General features: G+C 38.1%; 1 protein-coding gene across 1 annotated transcript in view; it reads right to left on the reverse strand.

Moving 5' to 3' along the window:
• Positions 1-1,362: 1,362 nt before the first annotated feature.
• Positions 1,363-25,795, reverse strand: part of LOC137501031 (uncharacterized) — a 198,609-nt gene continuing 174,176 nt past the window's right edge. The window contains exons 2-3 of the mRNA XM_068227888.1: positions 6,504-6,775; positions 1,363-1,427 (exon numbers count right to left, since the gene is read on the reverse strand). Coding sequence (XP_068083989.1) covers positions 1,363-1,427; positions 6,504-6,775 — 337 coding nt within the window. The remainder of the gene's footprint in view (positions 1,428-6,503; positions 6,776-25,795) is intronic.

A 25,795-nucleotide genomic window follows, 5' to 3' on the forward strand; every position in this document is an offset into this window, starting at 1 on the left:
GGAAATGTTACAAAATATTAATACCCATCTCATCTTAAAGGTTAATCGGATCACACACATCAGTATGAACAAGCTATAAGGGCTTACTCGACTTTTCTCTTCTACTACTAAATGGTTTTCTAGTCATCTTTCTTCCAAAAATGCAATTTTCACAACTATAATTTTCAAACCTAACATCTTGTATGGTACTTAATTCATTAACTAGCTCTTTCTTTGCTAAAATACACATACTTTTGTAATTCAAGTGTCCTAACCATTTATGCCATAACCCTAATTCTTCAATGGGTTTACAATTCTTCAAAGATTTACCATAGCTTGCATCAGATTTTTCAACTTTCATCTTAACAGTGTACAGTGAACCATATTTCTGTCCTGAAAGAAATTATCTTTATTCAAGAAAGCTTTGACACTACTCCTATGAAATATCACATTGCAGCTAACCTGCTCCAACTTTGATACTGACAATAAATTTTTTCTGAGTTCTGGTACATAATATACATTTTTAACAGTGCAAGGAATAACTGTTCCATTTGCATACATTTTAGCTTTGATATTCCCTATACAATTACTTCAATGTCTATGCCATTTTTGGTTACACATATCTTCTTTAGAAGTCTTAATTTCACATAGGTATCAAAAAGATCTAATTCAGACACAAAATGATCAGAACAACTTGAATCCACACACCAGAATAGATCACTCTGAGTATTACCTTGCTTATTTTTCTACATTATTGTATGCGCACCTTTTAGTGATAGATGGATAACCTAGTGCTGAATCGGTCGACTTCGGTTATCTTGGAGATTCGTATTGGTAACCTTTAAAACACAAACTAAGAATCGCTTAGCCAACTCTGTGCGACATCTGGCGTACACTTTACGTACTCGCACTCTTGTTGTTTACACAGCAAAACCAAAGTAGAGAATTCATGCTAGGAACAAGATTCGCATCGAGAAATGTTATATAATGTTATATAATGCGTGTGTGATACAGTTGTTGGCTTAAATTAATAAAGTTTTAGAAAATTCATATCGGTCGATCATATTATCGATTCAATTCAGATTTCATTTCCATTCAGTTGGCGGTATTACCGGAACCGGCAGTACTCCCTCCTTACTCCTCACGCCCTAACAAAAATCTATCAATAAAAAGTGTGCGAATAATACACACAATGTTATCAGAGTTACATGAATTTAAATTTTGCCCTAAATCACTTTCACTTTGAACTTCATTCTCATCTTCTGCATAAAATGACACTGCCATCATCTTCAGTGTTGTAATTATTTCCCCTGCTGTCCATTTTCCATGAAGTATTTCCACGATTCATGGAAACTGGAGTACGAGACTATACTCGACAATGACCTATTGACCTTGAAGACCCTGTTCCTCTGTCTGGGGTGAACGTTCCTCTTCCTCTGTAGAAGCTTCTAGATGAAGAATTGGAATGCACTTTACACTGCTATTGTTTATGACCTGGTTTACCATATCGAAAGCATAGAAAAATGTGATAACTTCTGGTAACAGAATTTTGAAGTTTCTTCTGTTTTTCTTCTTCTCCTAACAGATGATTTTTCACAAAATATAATATTAAGTCTGGTTGAGTTTCTAGAGCTGTCACAACTGAATCATAACTACGAGGCATTGGGACTAACAAATAATTTTGTTATCCTCAGATAACTCACTATCACCGTCCTTCAGTTGTCAGAAATAGTCCTACAATTTCATAATAGGTTCCGCTAATGAACTATCATATAATGTATAAATACAGTCATCAGTCAGTAAACACAATGCACCGTCCTGAAGCACCACAGTAATGAATACACGGTTTCAAATCATTTATTTAAACTACAAATTCCGAATTAAAACACATCAATTCCCAATTAGAAACACATTTTCAGAGAGAGCTGATCCCTATCTATCAACACCAGCGGCTCGTAGTGAAGGAACACTGTACATTTCTATTCGTCCTGCTACCGACATGAGAAAGCATTCTTTGTGATTATGTTACACACGTTACTAACTGGTTTTGATAGAAGACATTTGGGTTTTAGATTCAAGTGAGACTCAACTTGCAGTAATCCAGTAATATATAGAAGATATTTTATATTCAGAAAGTCAAATGGATTGTATTGCCATTGACATATCCGAGGCTTTTGATGTGTATCAAGGGAGATTACTGACAAAAATAAGGGCTGTAGAAACCGAAGAATGGTTTAATTGGTGGCTAAATTCCTCGAAAATACATCTCGGAGAAACAGAGTAGATGAAATGTTATCTTATCCTGTGATGATAAAGAGCGGGTCCCAAGTGGCTGTATTTTTGATCCTTTTATGTGAGTAAAGAACTGGATGTTGTGTTATACTGCATAATAAGTTACAGGATTGCGAGTGGCTATGAAAGACGTAGAGACCGGGATGAAAAGTCAAACATATTAGTTTATAGGAAGATGAGTTAGTGATTGGAAAACTTACCAAGGGAGATGTTCAAAAAATTTCCAAATTAATTGCAATTATTTAAGAAAAGATTAAGTAAACAAAAGATAGGGAATCTGCCACCTGGGTGACTGCCTCAAATTGAGATCAGAGGTGATTCATTGATTGGTTCATCCAGAGGAAAAGTCCTGTGTTGATGGAGTGATAGTACCTCGTGAGGTGTATCTTTGGGGTAAGCACATTAGTGAGATTAGAGATCTATCAATGGTTGTGAAGGTACTTAGGCGTTGTATTAAGGATGTAAAGGAGAGGGCGTATAAATCTCTGGTAAGACCACAATTCGAGTAAGGTCGCAGTATATAGGAACCACACCATGATTACTCGATTTGAGAACTGGAGTAGATCCAAAGGAAAGCAGCACAATTTGTTCTGGGCGATTTCCGAGTAGTGTCACCAAAATGTTGCAAATGTTGGGCTGCGAAGATTTAGGAGTAAGGAGACAAGATGCCCGACTATGTGGTATGTTCCAAGCTGTCAATAGAGAGAGGGTATGGAATGACTTTAGTAGACGAATAAGCTTGAGTGGAGTTTCAAAAGTAAGAACTATGAAGTTAAAATTGGAATTTAAGAGGACAAATCTAATTCAAAATCAAATGAAATTTGTGGGAAATTCATAATTTACATATTTTGGATATTGTTATTTCTGACAGCTGTGGTCAAGGGATGCAACTAGATACCAACTATTCCTACTTATGCATGTTTCTCTAGATATTTTATAATTCTGCATAATTTTCTCTCTTTTCTTTTATCTGAAGTTGGGAACGGCATAATTTAATAGCTTTTTAAAATGTTCCAAAGAGGGAGAAATAGATTATTATTATTATTATTATTATTATTATTATTATTATTATTATTATTATTATTATTATTATTATTATGCATTTAATTTATATCACATAGGTCATATCATTAAAGAATGAATCCAAAATCGTAAGCAAGAATTAGAGAGCAGTATTTTAGAAATTGGCATAATATGTTTAAGGAAATAAATTTCAGCTATTTAAGTTAAGGTAATATTAGGACTGTGTTGCAGTCATCGGTCAGGTTTTGAGGTTTGCCAGTTGTCACTTCCACACAACCCTGACGAGACTAGCTCCAGTGGAGAGTTGCATGCGCTGTAAACCAATCTTACCATCAATGACACAAGAAAATGGAAGAGAAGAATACGATGGATAAATGAGAGTGCGACTGCCCTAAATGCAGATCAGTAGTGATTGATTGAATGTTTGATTGATTGATCGATTGATTGGTTGATTGATCGATCGATCGATCGATTGATTGATTGATTGATCGATCGATCGATTGATTGATCGATTGATTGGTTGATTGATCGATTGATTGATTGATTGATTGGTTGATTGATCGATCGATCGATTGATTGATCGATCGATCGATTGATTGATTGATTGATTGATTGATTGATTGATTGATTGATTGATTGATTGATTGATTGATTGATGAGTTATTTTACGTGTCAGTAAATACGAGTAAATCTATCAATATGAGGCTGACGTATTTGAACACTTGTAAACAGCCTCGGACTTGGACGGAATCGAACCCGCCAAATTCGACTCAGAAGGATAGCACTTCGACCATCTGAGCTAAACAGCACGGCATATCTTAAGTCACTGAAGGCGATAGCTGATCGTTTTTCGAATTACGAATTTATTTTCGCGTGTTACATCAAAACGAAATTTGTGTTCACTACTGGTGGATGGAGAGAAAACGGCTAATGTCGTATACAAGAATATTTTATAGGTCGTCGGCTGAAACTACTATCGCCTTAAATTAACAACTGCTCTCGTGCGAGACTGGGGTGAGTATTTATAGTTGTGGTTTGGATGTAATTATGTCGAAAGGCCCACGTGATATATGATCGGAAACTGGCTCCATTATTTAATGTTTTAACTTGCTGAGATAAGAGATGCTGAAACCCCATTGTGGCGTGAAAAGTTGAAACAGCGTCGGCTAAAGTTTTTAATAATTAGTAATGCTTGTGTCGGCCTGTGACTGATCCATCCGACAATTATAGGACAACATGTACAGAATAGTGCTCCAATTCCATTTTCGAGGTATATGGTGGCTTTATAGCAAATTAATTTTGTACGAATATACTGTACATCAAAATCGTATCTCATCAAACAATAATTATTTCCAGTACAGAACCTTTGCCTGCCCATACCCTTGCGTATAAGTATAACCGTTGCCTGCGAGATTAACTTTGGGCTGGGAAGACTTGGAGAAAGGAGACGAGTTGCTCGACAAGGTGGTATGTTCCGAGCTCTCAGTGGAGATATGGCGTGGAGTGACATTAGTAGACAAATTACTTTGTGTGCTGTCTTTAAAAGTAGGAAAGATTACAATATGAAGATAAAGTTGGAATTCGAGAGGACAAATCGGGGTAAATATTAATTTGTAGGAAGAGAAGTTAGGGATTGGAATAATTTACCACGGGAGCTGTTCAATCAATTTCCAATTTCCTTGAAATGATTTAAGGAAAAGCTAGGAAAACAACAGATGGGGAATCTGCCACCTGGACGACTACCCTGAATGCAGATCAGTATTGATTGATTGTGAGATTTAAATTGCAACCTCACTAAAATAGGGTGGATCATGGGAGACTACTGGCAAAAATGAGTGCAATTGGACTAGACAAAAGAGTGACTGAATGGGTTGCTATATTTCTAGAAAATAGATCTCAGAGAGTTAGAGTAGGTGAAGCTTTGTCTGACCCTGTAATAGTTGAGAGGGGAGTTCCTCAGGGCAGTGTTATCGGACCTTTATGTTTTCTTATATATATAAATGATATGAGTAAAGGAGTGGAATCGAAGTTAAGGCTTTTTGCGGATGATGTTATTCTCTATAGAGTGATAAATAAGTTACAAGATTGTGAGCAACTGCAACGTGACCTCGAAAATATTGTGAGATGGACAGCAGGCAATGGTATGTTGATAAACGGGGCTAAAAGTCAGGTTGTGAGTTTTACAAATAGGAAAAGTCCTCTCAGTTTTAATTACTGCGTTGATGGGGTGAAAGTTCCTTTTGGGGATCATTGTAAGTATCTAGGTGTTAATATAAGGAAAGATCTTCACTGGGGTAATCACATAAATGGGATTGTAAATAAAGGGTACCGATCTCTGCACATGGTTATGAGGGTGTTTAGGGGTTGTAGTAACGATGTAAAGGAGAGGGCATATAAGTCTCTGGTAAGACCCCAACTAGAGTATGGTTCCAGTGTATGGGACCCTCACCAGGATTACCTGATTCAAGAACTGGAAAAAATCCAAAGAAAAGCAGCTCGATTTGTTCTGGGTGATTTCCGACAAAAGAGTAGCGTTACAAAAATGTTGCAATGTTTGGGTTGGGAAGAACTGAGAGAAAGAAGAAGAGCTGCTCGACTAAGTGGTATGTTCCGAGCTGTCAGCGGAGAGATAGCGTGGAATGACATTAGTAGACGAATAGGTTTGAATGGCGTCTATAAAAGTAGGAAAGATCACAATATGAAGATAAAGTTGGAATTCAAGAGGACAAACTGGGGCAAATATTCATTTATAGGAAGGGGAGTTAGGGATTGGAATAACTTACCAAGGGAGATGTTCAATAAATTTCCAATTTCTTTGAAATCATTTCGGAAAAGGCTAGGAAAGCAACAGATAGGGAATCTGCCACCTGGGCGACTGCCCTAAATGCAGATCAGTATTGATTGATTAAAATGGATAGTATTTGTTCGCTTCTCTCCTATTTAATTAACTTACTTCCTCTAATTAACATCAGGTATGAAGTTTGAAATACATATTTAGAATGAAGCTGAGGTAGCTAACAGCTAGAGAGGAACTTCTTTATTGAAGAATACAAGCGTTAGCTTGATGTTATTCGTAATAAAAGACTTACACGAACAATCAGTTTAAAATATACTCCAAATTAAGAGCATTTGCAAAAGACATTAAAACACAAATTCCTAAACCAATATATTTTATGTACATAAAGATGTTAATGAAATGGGAAGCTTACCTTCTGGTAAAGTGATAATACCATTACAACTTGGAAAATCACGAACGTATATTAATGGTGCAGAACGTTTCTCAGCATAGGCAAATACATTGTGTTTTGGATGGCATGCTATGCATGCAACACCATATCCTTTATCAGGGTCATTAGCTTGATACACCATGGACCTCCCCAGTTCCACATTGTAGAATGTGATATGCATTTCAGAACCAAAAACCAAATACCTGTCATTGTCAATGGTATGTATGTCTTCGATGCAGCGATATTTCACCCACCTGCAAAAATGAATAACAGGAATACAGAGAAAAGTAATACCGAGCACAATCCAAAGAATATACAAGATAATAATAATAATAATAATAATAATAATAATAATAATAATAATAATAATAATAATAATAATAATAATAATAATAATAATAATAATAATAATAATAATAATAATAATTGTACCGGGAGATACACCTCAACGCCGCGCATTCAACATTAGCGCCTAAATAAACTCCCCTATCGAACAAAAGTGGAAACTACTACAACAGGAACTTAGAACTTTAATCAGAAGATGTCATCACTGCAAAATTAAGTACCGGTAATTGTTTAGTTGTAAAGTTTCCTAAACTGAGCGAATTTCTCTTTGTTTTGTTTGCCATTAATTAAGAAGTCTGGACATTCTTCCATAGGTGACACTACCAAGAAAACTATGATCATGCACCCTGGTGCGATGTGTAAGAAGTTATAATTGAAAGAAGTTTTGTATTTCTAGGTTTTTGTAACTGATTGATGTTCATTTATTTTTGGTTGGCAACCCTCCTTTTTTCCTTTCCGCCAGTTTTGAATCTGGCCAATCAAAACTTTCTGAAATTAATTTTCAACCTATCACAGGCTTCTTGTTCGATTCTGAGTGTAACTTTGTGATTAACCAATTAAATCGAGAGGGTGCAGCTGGTTTAGTCTTGAAAAATCTCGAACCTTCCCTTAGGCTTTATAAACTGCGGCTTTTCACGTTTCATGGCCAATTGATCGTCGTCTATCTGTGTGTGTGTGTCAAGCAGGAGGCGGGCGGCCTCTTTCGTCGGCAACCAGAACATCTATAAGGTAATGGCCACATAACTTTATTCTTTCTTGCTACCTTCGCAGTTTAATCCGAGGGAACGGTCCGACTCTTTAGTTAGGTAACAATTTTTCTAAAATGTGAATCTTCTTTCGGGTTTCTTTCGTAAACCCTTTAATTGTAAATCGGGGATAGAGAGTGACTTACGCTCTCGAGCTCCCCTTCATCTTGGTTTGAGGTGACTACGTTTTGTAACTCTTTTCCTTCGGTATGTGTTAAAGTAACTTCTATACGAGTCACCTCAGTAGTTTGGGAATAGTCCCTGTTTCCTCGGCCTAGAGCCCCTTAGGTTTTTAAGTGTTCATTATCTGTGTGTGCAGTGTGCCTCCCTTCACCTTGTGTTTAGGCCAGTCATTTTAGCCTATTCCTTTTCAATGAAGGCCCCATAGGTTGGGTATTAAATACCCCTGTCTAAATTATTTTCAATTTGTAAGTGGTGCCTTGAAAGGCCAGAGATTGTAAGTTGATGTTGCCTTGAGTAGGCTTGAGAAATTGAGAGCCTGTTAGCATTTTTCCAAAATGTTGTAAGTGTAACGAATGCCTCTTGAAGGCTAGATGTTGTAATTTTGGAGGCAAGTGCTTTTTGAATTAGGGGAATTCTGCCCTTGAATAAATTTGTGCTCTTTTGTAAATTTGAGCTAGGAGCTCAGGAATTGTAAAACGAGGGGCTTGAAGCCAGGAATCTGTCGAGTTCACTAATCTTGTATTTTCCTTGACTTGTTTTAAGATTGTCAATTTACCTGATGTTTCATTATTATGAAAAATTGTTTAGTTTGAAGTTCTGAAAATATAACCTTCAGTTTAAGTTTTAAAGTAATTTTGATATTGTAGTTAGTCTCATTCAAGCCCGCGCCATCTTTTACCTCTTTCTGCTCCACGGGTAACCCCGTAACAATAATAATAATATTAATAATTGTACCAGGAGTACACCTACCCCAGTTACTTAAACTGCGCGCCTTCTCTACGGCCATCTGTGTTAGTGAACACGAACTTTTAAAAATATCACAAACTTTCTTCTTTGACGGTTAGATGGCTCTGCCGTCTATTTCCTAGTGACATCTAATGACTAGATACAAACTAATTGCTGAAGATATTTTGTTTTTGTAGTCGGTAAACCTTTTTCCTGAGGATTGCTTTTTTAATGTACTGAAGTTCCAAACACTTCATCTGGTTCCTCCTTCGTTGTAATTTGCCTATCACACGCTTGTGACTATGGTCTCTAGCCAATAAAACCCGGGTATATGTATGGAGGTTTAGCCTACGAGCGTATTGTATTTTAATTTAATCTGGAACTTTCCCCTACGGGACTATTTAAGGAGAGTACTTTAGAGCCATCTTGTCTGATTTGTTTCAGTTATTGAGAGTGCGACTTGCGGAGGTTAGATTGGGCAGGAGGCAGGGCGTGGCCGGCTTGAAGAAGATCCAGAATGGCAGAATTTACCTAAACATGTGATTGTGCCTGCGGGTAGTTTGAGAGGAAGGTTTCAGCAGGTTTTTTTTGGGTTGGCATGTAGGATCTTATGCGCAGTCTTCGGACTCTATTTCTATTCCCTACCTGGAAAACATTTATTGGTGGTGGCCCTCAGATATCTCCCCTTCAACTTTTGAGCTGGGTGATTAAAGTTTTCAACCTTTACATTTTGGAGATCTTGTCTTGGCTTTTAATTTTCCCACTTTAGCCACCCTTTTTAGTATGGGATTAGCCCCTGCATCATTGGGCCTTAAGCCTACGTAGGTTCTCGTATCTTCCAGAATGTTCAATAAGGAGTTGTGGTGTTTCGCCTCCTTCCGTGTTGCTTGTGTGTAACCTTTCCCTTTTACCAGGTGTATGGATAAGTTTCTGCCGGCTTTTTGGTAAAGAAAACACGTAATTTTTTAGGGAAATTATTTTTTTGTTTATTCAAAATATTAGTCATCGGCTTCTACACACTTCGCCCATCTTTCAGGTAAGTTATGAATACCATGCCAGAAAACCTGCTTGTCTTTTGCGGCAAACCATTCGTCGAGTCATTTTACAACTTCCTCGAAATTGCTGAAGTGCTGCTCTGCGAGCGCGTGCCCCATTGATGCGAAACGATAATTGACAGATGGCGCCAGGTTGGGGCAGTACGGCGGGTGCGGAAGGATGTTTCATCCAAGCAATTTCAAAGTATCCTTCACCGGTTTTGCTGTGTGAGACGGCGTATCGTCGTGTGACAAAATAACCTTGCCATGTCTTCTGGCCCAATCCGGCCGTCTTTCGATCAATGCGTGATTTAAATTAATCATTAGTTGGCTATAGCGTTGTGCATTAACGGTTTCACCGGGATTCAAGAGTCTTCGCACTTTTGTGGTCTGCACATTGAAATCACCACGTTTAAATCGTCTCACGTGTCTCTACCAGCAAACGATGAGTTTCCGCAGCCTTTTAATTTTTATTAAATAAGAAAAGAAAAATAAGATCAAACATCACTGAACGATACAACAAAGATTAGCGGACTAAACTTGTGTGTGTTGGTAGGTTAATGTCAGACGAACAACCTGACGTATATGTCAAATTCATATGTTGCGTACTCTTCGCTGGCGCCTCTCCTAGCGAAACCGGCAAATACTTACGCATACACCTTGTAAGACCTTGTAGTATGGGTAATTATGTCCCTGTTTATTCTTTGTAGTTCTTAGGATCAACGTGTCTATGATTTGGTTCCCTTTGGGAACAATACTTAAACATATTGCTGAATTTGGTAATAGATAAGCCCACGGTGTATGAACACTATGAAGTGGGATCACCCTAGGGGTTGCCGACTGTAGCTAACATTGTGAAAAGCAACTGGTTGCCTAATTGAGTCTAGCCTCTTTTATCTTGGAGCTGAGATTCCTCTAATATTGTACTTGTCAGGAGCAATTATGCTCTTTCCAATGTAATTTAACGACTGGCAGGTTCTCCCAATTTATTTTGAACCTGATTTATCACTTTGTAAGTCCAATGAATTGTTAGGGCTGAAGAGCTCGTTGTTAATATTGTCAATTGTTCTTTGTTACGTTACTAAATTCGTCTCTCTAAATTTTAAGAAAGGAAAGAAATAAAATTACCAAATTTGTTAAAGTAAAAATTGCTCTAAGTAATCCGCTGTTCAGCCATTCAACTCAGGTGCTTCCTATTCCTCGGTGAGACTCGGAATATCAGTAATAATAATAATAATAATAATAATAATAATAATAATAATAATAATAATAATAATAATAATAATAATAATAATAATAATAATAATAATAATAATAGGAATTAAAGATAGACTATTAAAATCAATCAAAGTCATTTATGTTGACAATTGGGCTTCAGTGAGAATTGATGGTAGAATGAGTTCTTGGTTCAGGGTACTTACAGGAGTTAGACAAGGCTGTAATCTTTCGCCTTTGCTGTTCGTAGTTTACATGGATCATCTGCTGAAAGGTATAAAATGGCAGGGAGGGATTCAGTTAGGTGGAAATGTAGTAAGCAGTTTGGCCTATGCTGACGACTTGATCTTAATGACAGATGGTGCCGAAAGCATGCAGTGTAATATCTTGGAACTTGAAAATAGGTGCAATGAGTATGGTATGAAAATTAACCTCTCGAAGACTAAATTGATGTCAGTAGGTAATAAATTCAACAGAATTGAATGTCGGATTGGAGATTCAAAGCTAGAACAGGTCGATAATTTCAAGTATTTAGGTTGTGTGTTCTCCAAGGATGGTAATATAGTGAGATTGAATCAAGGCGTCGTAAAGATAATGCAGTGAGTTCGCAGTTGCGATCAGCAGTATTCTGTAAGAAGGAAGTCAGTTCCCAGACGAAACTACCTTTACATCGGTCTGTTTTCAGACCAAATTTGCTTTTCGGGAGCGAAAGCTGGGTGGACTCAGGATATCTTATTCATAAGTTAGAAATAACAGACATGAAAGTAGCAAGAATTTTTGCTGGTACAAACAGGTGGGAACAATGGCAGGATGGCACTCGGAATGAGGAGATAAAGGCTAAGTTAGGAATGAACTCGATGGATGAAGCTGTACGGTGGTGGAGTCATGTGAGGCGAATAGAGGAGGATAGGTTACTAGGAGAATAATGGACTCTGCTATGGAGGGTAAGAGAAGTAGAGGTAGACCAAGACGACAATGGTTAGACTCAGTTTCTTACGATTTAAAGATAAGAGGTATAGAACTAAATGAGGCCACAACACTAGTTGCAAATCGAGGATTGTGGCGACGTTTAGTAAATTCACAGAGGCTTGCAGACTGAACGCTGAAAGGCATAACAGTCTATAATGATAATGTATGTATGTATGTATGTATGTATGTATGTATGTATGTATGTATGTATGTATGTATGTATGTATGTATGTATGTATGTATGTATGAGTTTATTTGTAGCATAGAAAATCAGACCCTCCAGCATCTGTCATGTAGAGAAAACTGTTTGTTTATGTGGAGTTGTATATGGTGAAAAATCGGAGGAATGATGGAGACACCACATGTGCCCAGTCCCCATGTGCCAAGAAAATTAACAATTTAAGAGTAAAATCCCTCGACTTTGCTGGGAATCGAACCAGGGGACCCGAGAACCAAAGGTCAAGGCTTTGAGCATTTAGTAGTGCAGCCAAACAATATTCATGATGATACTTGGAGGGCAATGAGTGAATGCACTGAAGTAATATACCGGTACTCGTAAGTGGGAAGTTCCATTCCCCCTGCAGAATAGCTCCATTCCATGAGCATAAGAGTTTCCAACAAGGCAGTCTTGTGGTCGATTCCTTGCTCTGTGGCAAATTTCTGACAGGTTTAAGTATCTGCTAGTTGTTTTACGTCGCACCGACACAGATAGGTCTTATGGCGACGATGGGGCAGGAAAGGACTAGGAGTGGGAAGGAAGCGGCCGTGGCCTTAATTAAGGCACAGCCCCAGCATTTGCCTGGTGTGAAAATGGGAAACCACGGAAAACCATTTTCAGGGCTGCCGACAGTGGGGTTCGAACCTACTATCTTCCGAATACTCCCGAATACTGGATACTGGCCGCACTTAAGCGACTGCAGCTATCGAGCTTGGTTTTAAGTATCTGACATGTTATGTAATCAGCCTTGAAAGAACATTATTTTGAGATGAACAGTTGCTTGAATCCCACTCTTGGCCTTGCTAAATGTTGTGTATCAGGAATCCCGTAAGGAAAGCAATGGCAAACTACCTCACTCCTCATCTTGCCTAGTATGCCTCATTTTGGTGCTGCCATTGGTTTTTGGGGTTTCCTTATAACCGCATAACCTTTGGTGGTGTTATTTGAGGAACCAACCAGCCTCTGGGCAGATGACCTAACAGGAATCCCAACGTATTCTTACTTGAATGCTGAGATGGTAAATATAAACACCATGACCACATCCACCCTATCCCAGTATCAACTAAATAGGTGGGTGTAACCAAACATACAGGATACATTCCTCACATCTAGAAGAAGATGAGTTCGGGAACACTTTCATTGCTGTAATGCGGCACTGAGTCATACAGTGTTTTCGCACAGCATTTTCTGTACTTCATGAAGGTATTATGTATATAAACACATTCACATAATGAAAATGGCGTCGGAACAACTCAATGAGCGCTAAACACATGAACATTCGACTAAACTGAACCTTATGCATGGCTTTTATGCGGTGCACGGTTTTGCTTTAACTCAACCAAAAGGAAGAACAATCGGAGTGTCATGTGTGTTTAAATCGGAATTTTCTCCTTTCACAGTTGAAATTAAATAGTCAAACATTGTTGTTGTAAGAACGAAATTGTGTACTATTTTCGGCATTTATATTCAACCTGAATACAAAGAATGCGATATATTAGATCTCATTAATGAAGGTCTAAGTAAGACTAACCGTGATGAATGAGTAATTGTTGCAGGAGATCTTAATTGTCGTATAGATGTTATGTCCAACAAATCGGAAATGGTGCTTGAGTTCTTACAAGCAGAAGGTTTGACCTTAATAAACAAACAAGTCCCAACGGAAGCAGCACAATGGACCTGATGCTGTTTAATCTACACTCTGTTCACTCTGTCAACTAGCAACAACCGTTCTATTTAATCAGAAGCATATTACCCCTCGTAAGATAACCTCCAGATCCAGGGTGTTGGATACGGACCTTATGAATTCAGATAAAGAATGCGTCATTTCAATGAACAATCTATTAGGAGATGGTCATATTAATATAGCGACACAAGAAATGGAGACAATTATTCACAATGCAACGACGATAGTTAAAACTGACAGGAAGGCAAAGCCATGGCTCGATACTAGCTGCTACAGAACTCGACAGGAGGTCTTACACTATCTTCATGTTGTTAGATATTCCCCAACAGATGTTACTCTTCATGATTATGCTGAGAGACGAAAAGAATATAAGAATCTCATTAAACTCAAAAAGGCAGAATACTATTAGAAAATATGTAAGGAACAAACTGAAAAGGCTAAAAGTCAACCATATAGTGTACTCAGACCAAGAATACCGAAATTCCCTCGTGGAAACCTGGGTTGAACACTTATCCAAGGTCCTCGGACCTAACGATACAAGACCTGCTAAGAGATTTGACAAGTTATTGGAATTTGATAACTCTCCTAATCACACAAGACGAAGTAAAAGATAAAATCTACAAGCTGAATATGCAGAAAGCTTGAGGACCAGATAACATTTACAATGAACACATAAAGAGAGCTGCTCATGTTCTTCTGGAATCGTGGACACTTCTGTTCAATGAATGCCTACAACAGGGTTGTATTCCAGATTATTGGAGAACCTCTACTCTAAAGCTCTTGTACAAAGGGAAATGAGATCCTTGTGATCGTGATACTTACAGGGGTATCGCCTTGGAATGTACTCGTTTGAAACTATTAACCCAACTTATAACTCCAGTAGAAAGTCTTCTTCCTGAGGAGCAATTTGGCTTCAGCAAAGATCGATCGACTATTCTTGCAGTTCAGTGTTTACAATGTAATATTCACGAGGCTCTCCGGTTTAAAGGAAGTTCGTTATGTTGTTTGTGGACTACACTAAGGCTTTCGACTCAATTAACCGAGTAAGACTGATGGATACATTAACAAATTTATTGGGTGAGAACAACCCTTTAGTTCGTATAATTAATATCGGTACCATTTTGGCAGAAAACAGACTTCAGATTGACGACCCTTTATCCATATCTACAGGAATTGATCAGAAAATTGGGGTATTACAAGGGGATCCCTGAGTCGTATATTATTCAACATTGCGACCCATGATGTGATGCAAGCAATTAAGACGAATGGAGTACAAACTTACATCTATGCATTGCATCAGCTCCTAGAGATACACTTCAGCAAGCCTTCGACAAGTTACTAGTTTGGGCTCGAATCAACGAATCGAATATAAACAAAAAGAAAACAGTAATGGTGACATTGAAACGAGGTGGGAGACGCAGTGAGTCTGAGACCATTACGTACGAGGGTGAATAGATAGAAACAGTAAACATATTTAAATGTCTAAACATAACGTTTCAAACTCACGGAACAACTTTCATTATATATATTAAGGAGAGGTTGTCCGCAGCGATTCTTGCTATTCATGATATTCAGCACCTGCAAAAATTATCTCTGAGAACTACACTAGAGTTATTTCAGATTAAAGTAAAACCAATAATAACATATGGACTTCATTTAATATGGGAACATTTCACTATTTTTAAATCAAATTTGAAAAATATCGAGAAGCTTAAGGCTACTTTTCTGAAAAGGGTGCTTTGTTTTTCTAAGTGGACACCATCCAGAATGGTCTATGAATTATATCGAGAACCAATGTTCTTAGAAGACCTGAGATTCAGCCTGTCACTACCATCTACGACGCCTTATCACGAACTACTGCAAGAGCATTATCGGAAGAAAGCAGAGATTTGGAGTGACTTTTACTCTACTGACGCTATGATCAGCAGAAAATGGTCAGTTTCCATCTACGAATTACGTCCTCTTGTTAATAGATTCGCGGTACATGGTTTTGACCATAAAGTTTCCCGCACAACCAAGTTTCATACACCTAACGTGAACTGTGCATGCTCTCTCTGCGATAATACTTGTGATCGATACCATCTCGATAAGTGCCCGAAGAAGAAGTCCTTGAAAGAATTATGTGACTAGTTATTTATTCCTTATTTATTGTAACATGTGGTCATTGGCTGCAGTAAATTCTATATGCTGTTAAAACTCTCAATAGACCGTGAAGAAGTTGAAATTGTGGCGCCTAGAAGTGCATTACAGCAGCGTGCTTGGCGGGAGACAAGCTTGCAGCGCTCGTGGCCAGGCGAATGACAATCCCCAAGATAAAACATTGTTCCTGTATGTGCACTACTTCAGACATAAAAGTCATCCAAGTTATCATCCAGACTTTACATTCTCTTAATCTGTGGGGCAGATGACCATGGTATTTCTACTTCCCAAAAATAAACCAATAAGAAAACTTTCAAGGTACTTGGCAGCTTCTACAGAGTCCATGTTAGGTGCTGGTGTAAAACAAGGTTAAAATTTAGCACAACGGCATTAAAGCAAGTAACTTAAGTCCAACTCGACCCATGCATTGTTCGACAGCTGTATTATACATTTGTTGGGAGCCTGTGGGTCTTTCACAGAACTCAGTATATCTCTGATAACATCTTTACAGTAGCAACTGATCATCCAAACGACGTATGTAACAGCTCACTTTCGACTGGAACATTCTCTGGGAAAGCGAAACCCTGGCTAATGAAAGGGGAGGAAATATTTGCTTTCAAATTACAGACCAGTTTGATCTTGTTGAATCAAGAATGTAAACTGCAGTGTATGTAAAAAAAGGAAACTTAAGAAAGGTAGGAGAAATAGCAAACATTTACAAGAGCCACTTAGGTCATATCTTGTGTGTATCTTCACCTGGGTTTGAAGACCCTTTATGACTGCCTGTCTCTGTTTTTGTCACAGGCACTGTTTTGTTATAGTTCTTGTATTGGCAAGCATTTGTGGGTATAACCAACCAGATACATACAGCCTTGTTTTAATAAAGATAATTTCCAATGGAATATTATCTACTATAAAGATGAATGCAATTGTGTTGGAAGTTGAACAGTTCTCTAAGACTCTTCCAGTAAAACCAAGTTTAGTCACGAACTGCACAATCCTATTATCATACCGTACTACACAGTCTGTCTACTCATTGATGCCCTTGGTGGGTAATGAAGAGACTTTCCCTACTTGATGAAGATAATAAAATATCTACTTATTGAATCATTGTACTATACAATTCACAGGTTAATGTATTACGGTAATACATCACATAGTGCTTACTAGGTGGAAATTAGGACCCCATCTCACACATATTTATGACATGGCACTCTAGAGACACAAACTGGATATCATCCGAATCATCCTTATTCATGCGTATCGACTATATATCATTTAAAAATTCCCTTGTGAAAAGAGGAAGGAAACTTGAGTAGGTAAATTGATTCTCTTCTTGCGAATTCATATCACTCCCCTCCTCAATCGTTTGCCCTCGAGGGGATCAATCAATCAATCAATCAATCAATCAATCAATCAATCAATCAATCAATCAATCAATCAATCAATCAATCAATCAATCAATCAATCAATCAATCAATCAATCAATCAATCAATCAATCAATCAATCACTACTCATCTGCATTTAGGGCAGTCGCCCAGGTGGCAGATTCCCTATCCGTTGTTTTCCAAGCTTTTTCTTAAACGATTGCAAAGAAATTGGAAATTTATTGAACATCACCCTTGGTAAGTTATTCCAATCCCTAACTCCCCTTCCTATAAACGAATATTTGCCCCAATTTGTCGTCTTGAATTCCAACTTTATCTTCATATTGTGATCTTTCCTACTTTTAAAGACACCATCCAAACTTAATCGTCTACTGATGTCCTCCCACGCCATCTCTCCACTGACAGCTCGGAACATACCACTTAAAGATAAAAAGTTGATTGTTCCGTATTGAAAAGTATCACAGTTAAATTGAAATAAAAAATATGGTAGTTCTACCTATTCAATACAAGTAAATAAGAGATGTAGAGATTACATTCTCATTTAATTAAAAGTGGAAATGGTACCGGTTTCTACCCCAGTCTGGGTCATCATCAGCCGATTATAACTCGAAAAGCAATGCATAAGTAAGAAAGAAGTTAACGGTCAAGTCCACACAATATCAGTTGAAGAGACGATTTAATAAATGACGGGGGTAGGCACTGTAAAATTCAGACGAAGTGGAATATAAGTCACTTAAAAGAAGTAATACATAATCTTCCGAGCATCAGCACGGCACACGCAATGTGTGGCACTGTCTCACAATGTTCACGAAAAGCAGAGAACAGTTAAATGAGCCAGACTGCATACACCGTCAGGCACAAAGTCACAACACAATCCAAATATGAAGATCTAAAGTCATGAAGAAGCCGAAGACGAGCAGCTCAACCGAAGTAACTTGCAAGCTCCAGAAGATCGGCGCGGTGTTTACAACGTCAAGTGCTGTAGTTTCATACGCTGACGGAGATTGAAGGATAGATTCATGATCAAGTATTTGCTTAGTTCACGAAAATGTACCTATATATATATACCTATAATACGATTCAATATAATTGAATACGTAATTATGATCTTGAAGATGTTTAGAACAGTTGACGTGAAAAAACAATAGTGAATAGAAAAAAGGGTAAAAAGCGCAATACCGGAAACAAATGAAAACGTGTATGCACAGTGCGCTATTTCTTGAATATATAAAAAAAAATCAGGTCGTGATTGAAATAGTCAAAGTTGGCGGACGCAAGGCATGAGTTTAAATTTGAAAGTGAGGGCCCAAAATGAAGGTGGCAATGTAGTTTATATATATATATATATATATATATATATATATATATATATATATATATTTACTTGTATTGAATAGGTAGAACTACCATATTTATATATATATATATAGAGAGAGAGAAAGAGGTGAAAAGAAATATAGGATAAGTTAATATAGAAAGAAGATTAGTGGATAATAAAAGATTAAAAGGGTTTAAAGTTAAAAGGTTGTAAGAGAGGATAAGATAGGGATGAAGGAGGGGTAGTTTAGGGTGGGTTATGAGGGTGGGTTACTTGAGGTAGAAATTGTGGGTAGGAACTTTGTAAGGCATGGAAAATTGAATTCAGGTTTTGAAATTTAGAATTTTTGGGAAGAAGAATTAGGAAGTCAAATAGGATGTTGGGTTTTTCAGAAATGTCGTTTAAGTTGAAATTGGGGTTGAAGTATTGGTCAAGGTGAATAAAACAATTTTCAGTAGTGTTTAAGAGGGGGCCTTTGTTAATGATTTTAAGTATTTTCATGTCTTTTTCAATATTGGTGAAATTGTGCTTGGAGTCATGTATGTGTTGTCGTATGGTGGAGAATCTGTTGTATTTAATGGCGTTGATATGTTCCTTCATTTTGGGCCCTCACTTTCAAATTTAAACTCATACCTTGCGTCCGCCAACTTTGACTACTTCAATCAGGACTTTAATTTTTTTTTATATATTCAAGAAATAGCGCACTGTGCATACACGTTTTCATTTGTTTCCGGCATTGCGCTTTTTACCCTTTTTTCTATTCACTATTGTTTTTTCACGTCAACTGTTCTAAAAATCATCAAGATCATAATTATGTATTCAATTATATTGAATCGTATTATAGGTATATATATATAGATATATATAGGTACATTTTCGTGAACTAAGCAAATACTTGATCATGAATCTATCCTTCAATCTCCGTCAGCGTATGAAACTACAGCACTTGACGTTGTAAACACCGCGCCGATCTTCTGGAGCTTGCAAGTTACTTCGGTTGAGCTGCTCGTCTTCGGCTTCTTCATGACTTTAGATCTTCATATTTGGATTGTGTTATGACTTTGTGCCTGACGTTGTATGCAGTCTGGCTCATTTAACTGTTCTCTGCTTTTCGTGAACATCGTGAGATAGTGCCAAACATTGCGTGTGCCGAGCTGATGCTCGGAGGATTACGCATTAATTCTTTTAAGTGACTTATATTCCACTTCGTCTGAATTTTTCAGTGCCTACCCCCGTCATTTATTAAATCGTCTCTTCAACTGATATTGTGTGGACTTGACCGTTAACTTCTTTCTTACTAATGCATTGCTTTTCGAGTTATAATCGGCTGATGATGACCCAGAATGGAGTCGAAACCGGTACCATTTCCACTTTTAATTAAATGAGAATATAATCTCTACATCTCTTATTTACTTGTATTGAATAGGTAGAACTACCATATTTATTATTTCAATTTAACTGACATACCACTTAGTCGAGCAGCTCGTTTACTTTCTACCAAGTCTTCCCAGCCCAAACTTTGCAACATTTTTTGTAACGCTACTCTTTTTTCGGAAATCGCCCAGAACAAATCCAGCTACTTTTCTTTGGATTTTTTCCAGTTCCTGAATCAAGTAATCCTGGTAAGGGTCCCATACACTGGAACCATACTCAAGTTGAGGTCACACCAGGGACAAATATGCTCTCTCCTTTACATCTTTACTACAACCCTTAAATACTCTCATAACCACGTGCAGAGATCTGTACCCTCTATTTGCAATCATATTTATGTGATTACCCCAATGAAGATCTTTCCTTATATTTATACCTAGATATTTACAAAGATCCCCAAAGGGAACTTTCACCCCATCAACGCAGTAATTAAAACTGAGAGGATTTTTCCTATTTGTGAAACTCACCACCTGACTTTTATCCCCGTTTATCATCATACCATTGCCTACTGTCCATCTCACAACATTATCGAGGTCATTTTGCAGTTCCTGACAATCTTGTAACCTATTTATTACTCTGTACAGAATAACATCATCTGCAAAAAGCCTTATCTCTGATTCCACTTCTTTACACATATCATTGATATATATAAGAAAACATAAAGGTCCAGTAATACTGGCTTGAGGAATTCCCCTCTTAATTTTTACAGGGACAGATAAAGCTTCACCTACTCTAACTCTCTGAGTTCTATTTTCTAGAAACAGAGCCACCCATTCAGTCGCTCTTTTGTCAAGTCCAATTGCACTCATTTTCCAGTAGTTTCCCATGATCTACCCTATCAAATGCCTTAGATAAATCAATCGCAATACAGTCCAACTGACTTCCTGAATCCAGGATATCTACTATATCTTGCTGGAATCCTACAAGTTGGGCTTCAGTGGAATAACCTTTCCTAAACCGAAACTGCCTTCTGTCAAACCAATTATTAATTTTGCAAACATGTCTTATATAATCAAAAAGAATGTTTTTCCAAAGCTTACATACAATGCATGTCAAACTGACTGGCCTGTAATTTTAAGCTTTATGCCCATCACCCTTTCCTTTATATACAGGGGCTACTATAGCAACTCTCCATTCCTTTGGTAAAGTTCCTTCATGCGAACAATAATGAAAGAAGTACTTCAGATATGGTACTATATCCCAACCCATTGTCTTTAGTATATCCCCCGAAACCTTATCTATTCCAGCTGCTTTTCTAGTTTTCAACTTTTTTATCTTACTGTAAATGTCATTGCTGTCGTAGGTAAATTTTAATACTTCTTTACTTTTACTCACCTCTTCTATCTGGACATTATCCTTGTAACCAACAATCTTTACATACTGTTGACTGAATACTTCTGCCTTTTGAAGATACGTGCATAAATACTCCCCTTGTTCATTAATGATAGCGGGAATGTCCTTCTTGGAACCTGTTTCTGCCTTAAAATACCTATACGTAGTCTTCCATTTTTCAATAAAATTTGTATGACTGCCAATTATGCTTGGCATCATGTTATCCTTAGCTGCCTTCTTTGCTAGATTCAATTTCCTAAGAAGTTCCTTCAATTTCTCTTTACATCCACAGTCATTTCTAACTCTATTTCTTTCCAGCCTGCACCCCCTTCTTAGTCTCTTTACTTCTCTGTTATAATATAGTGGATCATTACCATTCCTTACCAACTTTAAAGGCACAAACCTATTTTCTCATTCCTCAACAATTTCTTTAAACCCATCCCAGAGTCTGTTTATATTTTTATTTACTGTTTTCCACCGATCATAATTACTTTTTTTAAACTCCCTCATGCCTGTTTTATCAGCCATATGGTTCTGCCTAACAGTCCTAATTTTAATCTCTTCCTTTCTTCATATTTATTTTTAATTACCACAAAAACAGCTTTGTGATCACTAATACCATCTATTAGTTCGGTTTCTCTATAGAGCTCATCTGCTTTTACCAGCACCACATCCAGAATATTCTTCCCTCTAGTTGGTTCCATCACTTTCTGAATCAGGTGCCCTTCCCATATTAACTTATTTGCCATTTGTTGGTAATGCTTCCTGTCGTTTGCATTACCTTCCCAATTGATATTTGGTAAATTGAAATCACCCGCTACGATCACGTTCCTTTCCTTATAGTTTCCCACATAGCTGATTATCTTATCAAATAATTCTGAATCAGCATCTGCTCTACCCTTTCCTGGTCTGTACACTCCAAAGACATCTAGTTGCCTATTATCTTTAGAAATGAGCCTTACCCCTAGAATTTCGTGCTTGTCATCTTTAACTTTTTCGTAGCTTATAAATTCTTCTTTCACGAGAATGAATACTCCCCCTCCTACCTTTCCTATCCTATCTCTACGATACACACTCCAGTTCCGTGAGAACATTTCTGCATCCATTATATAATTTCTCAGCCATGATTCAACTCCTATTACACTATCTGGTAAGTATATATCTAATAAATTTCTTAATTCTATTCCTTTCTTTACAATACTTCTACAGTTGAGCACTAACTGTTTTGTGTCATCCCTACTTGATTTCCAGTTCCCTGTTCCCTTAACACCGCTGCCTAGCGCACCCTGTTTCCCTGAATGTACCTCCCTATTTTTGCTTGCTCCAAGTCTAACTGTGTGTCTCTATACGTGTACCCTCCACACCAGGGGCTGCAGCTGGTCCTACCATCTGATTGGGGTTGCTTACCATTAAACTTTCCCTCCAATATAAGCTTCTCCAGGTTGCCTGTTCTTCTGGCAATGTGTCCAAAGTACCAATATGCTCACAAAGTCTAGTTCTTCCAGCACAGACATATTGGTATGATGTTCAGTCACAGAAATAATAATAATGTTACTGGGTTTACATCCCACTAACTAATTTTATGGTTTCTGCATGCGCCGAGGTTCCGGAAATTAGTCCTACAGGTATTCCCTTATGTGCCAGTAAATCTACCAACACAAGGATAACATATTTGAGCACCTTAAAATATCACCGGACCAAGGCAGGATTGAACCGGAGAAGGTGGGGTCAAAAGGACAGCACCTCAGCCATCTGAGCCACTCAGCCTGGTACAGAAATGCATATAATGAGCTAGTAACACACATCTCAAATGTCTCAGTTTTCTACTTATATATCTGTTTGACTGCTGAGCCCTCTGTCCTCCTCAGCTTTACACTGGTTGCTCTAGATATGGCCATTCTTCTCTTGATTTTGCCGGACTACTCTCCTGTACTGGATATCATGGAAACCAAGTTAGACAAATTTCTGGGTGAGCTGAAAACGAAGAGTCTTCCTCTCATTGAGTTAGTTGTCTTTCTATCTGCCAATAGTTGTTACATTTGTGTTCTTTGTGTTGATTTCCCAGGCCATACTCCCTGCTTCAGCATTATGATCTGTAGTTCCTGCAGCTCAGGTTGGTGATAATCTTACTTCTGCTAGAAATTGCTCCTTCCCATCCATCAAGCAATTTTCACATTATGTGCTTGGTGTAGATATTGAACAAGGTAGGTGACAGAATAATGCTCTGCCTTGTACAACCTTTCACACTGAAGTTTATGGACATTGCTGGGTTGACTTATGCAACCACTGCGTTGCTATGATAAATATTTTGCACAAGTGTCACCAGAGGCAGTGGAACTCCCATAACAGCTGTGTTGCTGTGGTAAAGCATCACTAGGTGCTATGGGACTCCCATAACCACTGCAACACTGTGGTGAACATACTGCACAAGTGTCATGAGATGCTGTGGGACTCCCATAACCACTGCAACACTGTGGTGAATATACTGCACAAGTGTCATGAGATGCTGAGGGACTCCCATAACCACTGCAACACTGTGGTGAATATACTGCACAAGTGTCATGAGATGCTGTGGGACTCCCATAACCACTGCAATACTGTGGCGAATATACTGCACAAGTGTCATGAGATGCTGTGGGACTCCCATAACCACTGTGTCACTCAGTTAAAGCATCACCAGGTGCTGTGGGACTCCCATAAATACTGTGTTACTCTGGTAAAGACACTGCACAAGTGTTACCAGATGCTGTAGGACTCCCATCACCACTGTGTTACTGTGGTAAAGCATCACCAGATGCTGTTTGACTCCCTTAACCAGTGTGATATTGTGGAAAATCATCACCAGATGCTGTGAGCCTCCCATAACTGGGGCCGATGACCTTCGATGTTAGGCCCCTTTAAACAACAAGCATTATCAAGCATTAGCTCCCATAACCAGTGTGTTACAATCAATCAATCAATCAATCAATCAATCAATCAATCAATCAATCAATCAATCAATCAATCAATCAATCAATCAATCAATCAATCAATCAATCAATCAATCAATCAATCAATCAATCAATCAATCAATCAATCAATCAATCAGTCAATCAATCAATCAATCAATCAATCAATCAATCAATCAATCAATCAATCAATCAATCAATCAATCAATCAATCAGTTAAATGATTGCAAAGAAATTGGAAATTTATTGAACATCTCCCTTGGTACGTTATTCCTATCCCTTACTCCCCTTCTTATAAACGAATATTTGCCCTAATTTGTCCTCTTGAATTCCAACTTTATCTTCATATTGTGATCTTACTTTTTTAAACACACCACTCAAACTTATTCGTCTCTCCACGACAACTCACATCATACCACTTGGCCAATAAGCTCGTCTGCTTTCTCCCAATCTTCCCAGCCAAACTTTGCAACATTTGTAACACTACTCTTTTGTCGGAAATCACCCAGAACCAATTGAGCTGCTTTTCTTGAATCAAGTAATCCTGGTGAGGGTCCCATACATTGGAACCACACTCTAGTTGGGGTCTTACTAGAGACATATATGCCCTCTCCTTTCCGTCCTTACTTTTCCAATCTGCACCTCCTTCTTAGACTCTTGAATACTCTATTATATTGAGGTGGGTCTTTAACCATTCCAAACCATCTTTAAAGGTACTGTGTTAAAGCATCACCAGATGCGTGGGACTCATATAACCAGTATGTTACTGTGATCAAGATACTGTGCAAGTGTCACCAGATGCTGTGGGACTCCCATAACCAGTATGTTACTGATATCAAGATACCAGGCAAGTGTCACTAGATGCTATGGGACTCACATAACCAGTGTGTTACTGCCATAAAGATACTGTACAAGTGTCACCAGATACTGTGGGACTCCCATAACCACTGTGTTACTTTGATAAAGATACCGTACAAGTGTCACCAGATACTGTGGGACTCCGATAACCACTGTGTTACTGTGGTAAAGCATCACCAGATGTTGTGGGACTCCCATAACCACTGTGTTACTGTGGCAAAGCATCACCAGATGTTGTGGGACTCCAATAACCACTGTGTTACTGTGGCAAAGCATCACCAGATACTGTGGGACTCCCATAACCACTGTGTTACTGTGGCAAAGCATCACCATATGTTGTGGGACTCCCATAACCACTGTGTTACTGTGGCAAAGCATCACCAGATACTGTGGGACTCCCATGACCACTGTGTTACTTTGATAAAGATACCGTAAAAGTGTCACCAGATACTGTGGAACTCCCATAACCACTGTGTTACTGTGGCAAAGCATCACCAGATATTGGGGGACTCCCATAACCACTGTGTTACTGTAGTAAAGCATCACCAGATACTGTGGAACTCCCATAACAACTGTGTTGCTGTGGTAGAGCATCACTAGATGTTGTAGGACTCCCATAACCATTGTGTTACTGTAGTAAAGCATCACAAGATACTGTGGGACTCCCATAACCACTGTGTTACTTTGATAAAGATACCGTACAAGTGTCACCAGATACTGTGGGACTCCCATACCCACTG

The sequence above is a fragment of the Anabrus simplex genome, chromosome 5, assembly GCF_040414725.1.
Source record: "Anabrus simplex isolate iqAnaSimp1 chromosome 5, ASM4041472v1, whole genome shotgun sequence".
Taxonomy (NCBI): Eukaryota; Metazoa; Arthropoda; class Insecta; order Orthoptera; family Tettigoniidae; genus Anabrus; species Anabrus simplex.